Here is an 8,381-nt window from a genome sequence, read left to right on the forward strand (position 1 = left end):
AAACTGACTCACAAAAGTTTTAATGTCATATTTGAACATGTCCCTTTGTATTAAAAATGCTGAGATGTTTCAAAACAGTAAACCAGAGATTATATAAAAAGTAATAAAATAGTGCAACAACTTTTCAAATGACTTTTGCACTGGACAAACTACTAAATAACGGAAACAATGGAACATATGAGGCTGCAGTCTAAGATTAAGAACCTCGTCAGTTTTTACAAATCTAGACGTTTTCTCACTGCTTAGAGTGGCCTGTTATGAAAAACATCCCCTTCCTATGACATCTCAAAATTCCATGTTTTTGTGCCAAACCTCTGGGGAACGACCAGTTAAAGGTTCATTTTCAAACGAAGGTTTGAATAAATAAAATATGTCATGGGGTACCAATTTAAACTGTATTAGAACTACAGCCTGGGTTTCTAACAAAAGAAATGGTTATGTACAGATTTCACTGAAAGGCCAACTAAGTGGACACATCATCACAAAGATCTTACCACAGCTTTTCTGAACCTTGCTGGAGTCCATAACATAGTTTTGGCAAATAGTTTTTTCTTTGCTCCCATTTGTGCATGTTGCGAAAGAATCAGTTTCCAAAATGAAAAGCACTAGATTCCTTCCAAAATTTAGTGTCACATATGCCACCATGTCATCACTTTCCCCTTGAGACACATAACACGCAGCTACATAATTTCCTCAGAAACCAATTGTTAAGATATGCCAACATAAGTGAACTGTCTAAAATTCAAAATGAACAATGACTTTTGTTGTATAAACAGAAAAAACACTATTATATAATAATACTGTTTTTATACAAATTTACAAATAATGCAATAAAAGTTCATTGGAAAAACACCATTACACAGAACGTATGTATGGTGTGAATAATGGACAAAAACAGGAAGTGAAGATGTGACTCCATTAAGTCTTTCTTTCAGTTTCAATGCCCAGCAGGGCATGAACAGTCTCTAAAGGAACCCCTTCAGGTGCCTCAATGTGCATCATTGTGCCATCGGGCCCGTTGACAATGACGATCCCTTTGGCAGCTAACTCTTCCGCGCTCTGCATGACAAGCCCCTCTGCTGTCTGGATAACAACAGAAGATTCTTCCTGCACCACCTGAATGGCCTCGGGATCTTCGAGAGCGTCGACCTGGTCCTCTTGAACCTCTTGCTGAGCCGGTTCTTGCGAGTTCTTAAACTCGGAGTCAGTGCTCAGAGCCTGTTCCAGCTGTTTCATCTGATCCGCGATATCCACGGCTATGCTGCTGTTCAGGACCTTGGAGATCTCTGGATCTTCTACGGCTTTTGTAGCATCAGAATCCGAAGGAGGAACTTCTGTCTCCATAGGCTCTTCCTCTGTCCTCGGTGGGCTGGCGTTTTCAGCGCTCTGTGTAGCGTCGTCAGCGGTTAGATCGACAGAAGTCAAGCTCTCCAGTCTGGTCAACACCACCTGAGGTTTTCGCATCACAGAGCCGTCAACTGTCTCGTCCTTCTGGATGCCATTCTGATTAACTTGATAGCCGTTGGTTTCTTCATTGCAGTTTTCTATTTTAAACCTTTTTGCAGGAGGCAGCATTTTGGCATTCTAAGGATAAGATGAAGAATAAATATGATTACCATACACTGTAAACAATGTTTTGTTCCTATAAAAGTATGACGAGTAGCACACAACAGCTCAAAGAGCGGATCTAGGTAAATGAAAGGTTCCAGGTTCAAAATCCACAAGGAGCAAATCATGATAACAATAGAATAAAAGCATCTACTAAATTAGGGGCCTTCCAACTGCGGTCCACAGAACATTTTAGATTTGATCACAAAATATGCGTAGGACTGAGTACAGCACCATTCAAAAAGTTGCAGTAAATAAGAGATTTTTTTTTTCTATATATAAAGAAATTAATACTTTTATTCAGCAAGACACGTTAAGTTTTCACAAGATTTTCGATTTCAAATAAATGCTGCTCTTTTAAAATCTCTAGTGAAAGAATCCTGAAAAAAAATGTATCATGGTTTCCACAAAAATGTTAAGCACAACTGTTTTCAACATCAATAAAAAAAATAAAAATAAATCTTGAGCAGCAAATCAGCATATTAGAATGATTTTTGAAGGATCATGTGACACTCACTGAAGACAGGAGTAAATTAAGCTCTGTATTTACAGGAATACATTACATTTTAAAATATCTTTTAAAAAACAGTTATTAATTAATTCATTTATTTTAAAGTATACAGCCTTGAGCATAAGAGGCTTCTTTTAAAAACGTTTAAAAAAAAATCAAGATTATTTTATTTTCTGTTCTAGATTTTAACAGTAAGAAATAAAAACAGCATCTGTTTTGTATTTAAATGTTTATCTTACATAACCCTAATACTGCCATAAAAAGATTTAAAGGGTTAGTCCACCCAAAAATAAAAATGATCCCATAATTTACTCACTCAAGCCACCCTAGGTGTAGATGACTTTGTTCTTTCAGCCAAACACAATCAGAGTTATATTAGAAAATATCCTGGCTCTTTCTAAGCTTTATAAAGGGAGTGAGTAGCTCCTGAGATTTTGAAGCCCAAAAAAACGCATCCAGCCATCCTAAAAGTAATCCATACGGCTCCAGGGGATTAATAAAGGCTTTCTGAAGTGAAGTGATGCGTTTTTGTAAGAAAAATATCCATATTTATAACTATAAAACTATAATCACTGGCTTTCAGTAATGGCAGTACGTAAGTTGAGTTCCGGTGAAAGAGAGTGACCTCTTACCCGACACATGTTGCAAGTGATTATAGTTTATAAAGTTATAAATGTTTTTTTTTTTTACAAAAACGCATTGCTTCAGAATGCATTTATTAAACCCCTGGATCTGTATGGATTACTTTTTTGATGGATGGATGTGCTTTTTTGGACATCAAAATCTAGGGTACCATTCACTCCCATAATGGAATTATTTTTATATAACTCCGATTGTGTTTGGCTGAAAGAAGAAAGTCACCTCGGATGGCTTAGGAGGGTGAGTAAATTATGGGATCATTTTTATTGTTGAGTGAACTTACCTTTTAAGCCAACTTAAAAGTAAATATTGTTTGAAAAAATTACAATGTAAAAAAATATACTTTTCTATTATTTATTCAATTGTTTGATTAAATAAAAACCATGTCTTTACAAAATCACAATTAAAGTTTCTCTTTAAACATGAAAATGGTAACTTTAAAATAAGGTCTCATTTGTTAACATAAGCCAAAGCATTAACATGAATAATATATTTTTATATCATTTATTAACCTTTGTTAATGATGTTAGTTAAAAATATTTATATTCATGTTAGTTCACAGTGCATTAACGTAATGTTAACAGATACAGCTTTTAATCTAAAAAATGTATTAGTATATTCTGAGATTAACATTAACTAAGATTAATAAATGTAGAAGTGTTGTTCATTGTTAGTTCATATTAAGTAATGTAGTCAACTAATGTTATCAAATAAAACCTTATTGTTACCCTAAGTGTTACTATGAAAATGTATAACTGCCTTTATATTTTACAAAGGGGGTGAGAAATGTATACCTATTTAAAGGAGTCTTCATTGGAATTATTTGTGCACAGAACGTACCTCAATACTCCGTAGACTCTTTGTGGCCGGATTTGCTCTTGGCTCTGACTGATTTGTCTTTTGACTTTGTTGTCCCTCAGAGGAAGTCAGGAGTTTCAGTGCATTGGGATCGGTTATACCCAGAGATTGTAAAACCTAGAACGACATTGTGATCAAACCTGAGTACATACCATATAAATTCAAAGCTGAGATGATTAAATATCTAGCAATTACTTACTCCTATGTTGTTGACCTCTATAGCTGGCCGAGAGGCTGGTGAAGTGTGCAAATATTCCAGGGCCATCTGCTTCACTTGGCTGTGTAGTTGTTCAAATTCATGGTACACACTTGGGAACTGTTGCTTTGATGGGTAGCCCTTTTCCACCTATAGGGACAAGAACACTGTAAGCATGTATGAAATGCTTCCAACACACGTAATGTCATGATATTTTACATATTGATTCAACAGTGAGAAATGGACAAGACAAAATTCAAAAATCGATCCCATGTTTCAGAACATCTGAACATACCTTCATCAGCACAAACTCCCATACAGTCATGACCCTGGCCAGACGTGGAAGAACAATCTCCATGAGATCTTCATCATCGTACTGTTTAATAAACTGAAGAAAGATGAAAGATACTCAGTCAGGGGTGAATTCAAAATTATAGTCAACAGTCAAAAGTTCTATATAGACGTTCAATAAGGTTTAAAAGTATCCGTTCACACTGAAAATCTAGGAGTTAAAATCGAATATAAACATGGAAAAATAAACCAAGTTATAGGATTATCAAAGATGTAAAAGAAATCATAAAGAAGCTTTTCAGATTCATCACCATTTCAAAATCATTCATCAAATAAACAAATTTGTGACATTGACCATGTGAATTCATTTGTGTAAAAAAATAAAAAGACTACTAAAAGAATCTAAAGGCCTGTTCACACTAAGGACAATAACTATAAAGTTTTAATAATCATTCTAATTCTATGAGAATAGGGAAGTCCTCAGCACAACTATAAAAATAACAACACAATCACTTGTTGGAATCACTTCCAGAGCGTTTTTTCTAGCTGATGAACACTAAAAACATTAACAGCCAATCAGAATCCATTCTGCTTTAAAGATATGTATATAGTTTAGTCAACTTTTCTCTTAATTTGTAATGCAAGAAACTCTAAAATTTTAAAAATAAGAAAAAAAATAAGCTTTTTCACAAGTTGACTCTTGAACCCCACTGCAACATACTGTTATAACATTATCCTTGTATCACCTAGCCAGCCCTCACCATTAGCATTTTACGCAGTAGTTACATGATGTAACTACCTCATAGGTGGAACGCATCAAATATGTGAGAGTACAAACCACAGAGATGATGGTGAAAAGTCACTATAACAAAGCATTTATTTAAAAAAACACTTCACCTGGAATGCATGCATATATGATTTGAATGTACAGCAGCAATCTAGATCGTACTTCTTTTAGCCGATTTCTTTGTCTTTGTGCTTGCTGCTCTAAGCTCATTCCTCTGGGATACTTGGGTGGCCGTCCTGGTCGTCCTCTCTTAGGTGGTCGCCCAGGCCTCCTAGGACGGCCAGGCCGTACTGGTCCCCTGGGCCGCCCAGGTCTCCTGGGTTCTACCTTGCCAATTTCTTGAATCTGAAATATTGTTAACTTGTGATTATTTGATTAATCAGATAAATACCACTAATATAAAGCAAGCAAAACAAATCATCTTACTTTTTGAGTACTGAGTGTTTTCACATGACTATTATCAGTGACTTCAGTTCCTGAAGGTTGTTCGTCTCTAGTTGTGGAGAGGTCTTCTGCTTGAGGTGGCGTCGGGTTCTTGTCATGTGTGGGATTTAGCTTATAGTGTCTGTTCAAACCGGCGACGCCGATGTACGCTTTATCACAGGTATCACATTTAAAGGATTTGTCACGGAGATTGAGGGTTACATCTGAGCTCTTCTTCCCGCGTTCTTCTCCATCCTCATCCTCCACGCTTATCTCAGAGTAGTCATCTGAATCTGATTGGTGGCTTTCTGCCAAGTCCTCATTCTTAATAAACTTGTAGTCCTTCACCTTGTGCTTAGGTGGTCTAGACACCCGACCAGATCGCGTCTGGATTTTTTGAGGCTTCTTCTGGCGATTCTTAACTTTCTGGGTATCCTTTGCAACAGCTGGAGTTGAAGTTTTTGTTTCCACGGTAATTACTTTGGTAGGCATTGTTATCTTGGCTGGAGGAGATAAAACTTTCGGAGACGGCACAAGGATCTTTGGGGTAGGAACAACTGGCTTGGCTGATGGACTCTTGACTGTGGCAGGTGCAGGGACATGTACCTTGCTAATTGGGACAGAAATGGTGCTAACCATAGGAGCCGGTTTCTGAAGGAGAAGCTGAATAGGAGGATCATTTGGGTTTTGTAAGAAATATTGCTGCTGTCCAGGCACAGGGGTGATGTGGATGATCTGTGGGCTGCTTAATGTTCCTACGGTTGAAACTTTCACCAGCGGCTGACCGGCTGACAGATTCTGCGACTGTAAAATTGTTATTGGAGTTGTCTGCCGTTGTTTATTGTCTTGCTTCACAGGTGCCTGCACTTGAATTTGGATGGGCTCAGCTGCCTGGAAAAACAACAACAACATTAACATTGGAAATCAACGGCTAAATAATTTGCTTACACAATCTGTGGGCTAATTCAGTTCAGAATATCTGACTGGTTTTAAGCAGAATAGGTAGAAGGATGCATTTGACATCATACTATTGTAAGAAGAAAGATTTGCTTTGACCTTACAAAAACTTTACATCTTATTAACCTTTATTTCTGCCCAAATACCATAGTTAACTGTAAATATTATACAACAGTGAAAACAAAGAAATAAGCCTAATATAGGATCTCAAAGTTCTTGATAATGTATGGATGGAAAGATGTATAGAGAAAAATAAGTAGCCTATGGAAGGAAAGGAAGAACTATCCACCGAAAAAAAGTGCTTAAGCAAGCAAGTACAAAAAGAAACACTTGTGGAAGAAAGGAAGCACAAAATGAAGTGAGGAAGTACAAGGAGTAAGAAAAAGTAGCCTATGTGCAGAAGAAAATAAGGAAGGAATTTTGTGCAAAAGGAAGAATGTTTGAAAGAAAGTACAGACGTAGCCTAAATGCTTGTGAAAAAAATTACAGAAGGACGTATGGAAGGAAATCTGTGCAGAAAAAGCGAGGAAGGAATTACAGCAGGACACACTTTGGGGGGAAATAAAGTATAGAAGGAAGTATGTGCAGAAGAAAAAAAGGGGAAAACGCAAAAAATTTAATTATAGAACGAAATACTTGTGGGAAAAGGAAAGTTATTTTATGTGCAGAAGAAAGGAAGTATGTATGGAAGGAAGTAAACGCAGAAACAAGAGGGAAAGGAGGAAATACTAGTGGAAGAAATGAATACGACAGGAAGAAGGTAGGAAAGGAAGGAAAATTAATTACTTACTTCAAAGGTTTTCTGAGTAACCATTCAGTCCCATTCTGCACAGTAAATAATTGAATCGGCTTGTCATACAATCTCTCTGACTTATGAAAGACTCTATCGTACCTTCTGTGTGGTCGTGTTGGCTCCATTCTGCGACTGCTGCAGCGCGACCTGTTTGGCGACGCTCTGCAGCTGCTGCGACGCGTTCTGCACGATACTGACGGGCTGTGGCTGGTTCGCTGTCGCCAACTGCAAGTTACTGGTTTCCAGTGTAATGTAGGCCGTCGGCTGCGCTGTGACAGATCTCTGCAGTATCTTCGGGGTAGTTGTATGGGTCGTAGCTGGCTCTGCCTGTGCGATCACCTGTGCTTTACTTACTATAACCTGCTGCACGTCCACGATAGGGGCAGTGGAGGGTTTCGCAACTGTCTCAGTCCCTGCAACATGGACTAATTGTTGTTTCGATAATTGCTCGATTAATTGCTGCTGCTCCTCAGCCGATAAGCCCGAGCTTTCCACGAAGCTGCCATCGGGCTGCACGTAAATTATGGTGGTCGTCGGTGCAAGAGCGTTTAAGACGTCGCCGCTTACAGTTGTGCATTCTGCCGTTAAACCGGCCTCTGCGGTGCCCTGAACATAAGACGTAATGATATTTGAATCGGTTATCACCTCGCCACTCACGATCTGCCCGATCACCTCCTGAGTAACGTTAACGTTACCATCCACAACTCCGACATCCATTGCCGACTCGCTTTGCATTAACTCGACGAGGCCTTGATCAACGCCCCCTTCTGCGGTGGACGGCGTGTTGCTTGCGTCTCCTTGATTGTTTCCCGCTTCGGCTTGTGTCGTCTCGGGCTGCTGCAGAGGTTCGCTCGCGTCGGCGTTTTCCATTTTCGCTGCAGCAGATTTGGACGCAGAATTATTTTCGTCTTCATTGTCCGCCATTTTGTTTATAGGAGCAAAACTTGCTAACTGACGTAGGGATCCTAACAAGAGCGCGAAAAGAAGCTGTTTGCTTGCTGGCGATTAATACTCAAAATGTGAGTAATATTTGCGAGGTTGATTCAAAACCTGGTCAAAAACATTTCAAATTTGAAATACGGTTATAATCCAGAGACGCTTACTAAGGTAACGGTAGCCAGGCAATTGGTTTTCCCGTCCATGCCACCGATGACGATAGCACGGAGGATGGGTAATAACAAATTACGTCATTTCCGCTTTTAGCGCGCCGTTCTCTCTTTTCTCTTAATGAGATATATTTTACCTGGCTACCGCTCATATTATCCTACTGCCTTTACACTGGACACTTTAAAATATTTAAAAAAATCTTTTTTAGATG

At 38.5% G+C, this 8,381-nt stretch overlaps 1 protein-coding gene across 1 annotated transcript; it reads right to left on the reverse strand.

Annotated features, from left to right (window-relative positions):
• Positions 1-4: 4 nt before the first annotated feature.
• Positions 5-8,249, reverse strand: znf839 (zinc finger protein 839). The gene is made up of 7 exons (XM_077239913.1): positions 7,163-8,249; positions 5,317-6,204; positions 5,053-5,235; positions 4,108-4,200; positions 3,816-3,962; positions 3,599-3,733; positions 5-1,584 (listed from the first exon to the last, which is right to left on the reverse strand). Exons 1-7 carry the CDS (start codon positions 7,985-7,987, stop codon positions 919-921), a joined length of 2,937 nt encoding a protein of 978 aa, XP_077096028.1. The 5' UTR covers positions 7,988-8,249; the 3' UTR covers positions 5-918.
• Between the last annotated feature and the right edge of the window lie 132 nt (positions 8,250-8,381).

This window comes from Siphateles boraxobius, unplaced genomic scaffold (assembly GCF_051911475.1).
Source record: "Siphateles boraxobius isolate OS27281-9 unplaced genomic scaffold, OSU_SipBor_1 22, whole genome shotgun sequence".
In the NCBI taxonomy this organism is placed as follows: Eukaryota; Metazoa; Chordata; class Actinopteri; order Cypriniformes; family Leuciscidae; genus Siphateles; species Siphateles boraxobius.

Bases quoted from the DNA above. Each gene is read 5' to 3' on its own strand.
- znf839 (XM_077239913.1), bottom strand. From the start codon at position 7,987: ATGGCGGACAATGAAGACGAAAATAATTCTGCGTCCAAATCTGCTGCA. The intron at 6,205-7,162 runs GTACGATAGAGT...TTGTTTTTCCAG, and splicing joins CCAACACGACCACACAGAAG to GCAGCTGAGCCCATCCAAAT. The intron at 3,963-4,107 runs GTATGTTCAGAT...TTGTCCCTATAG, and splicing joins GGGAGTTTGTGCTGATGAAG to GTGGAAAAGGGCTACCCATC.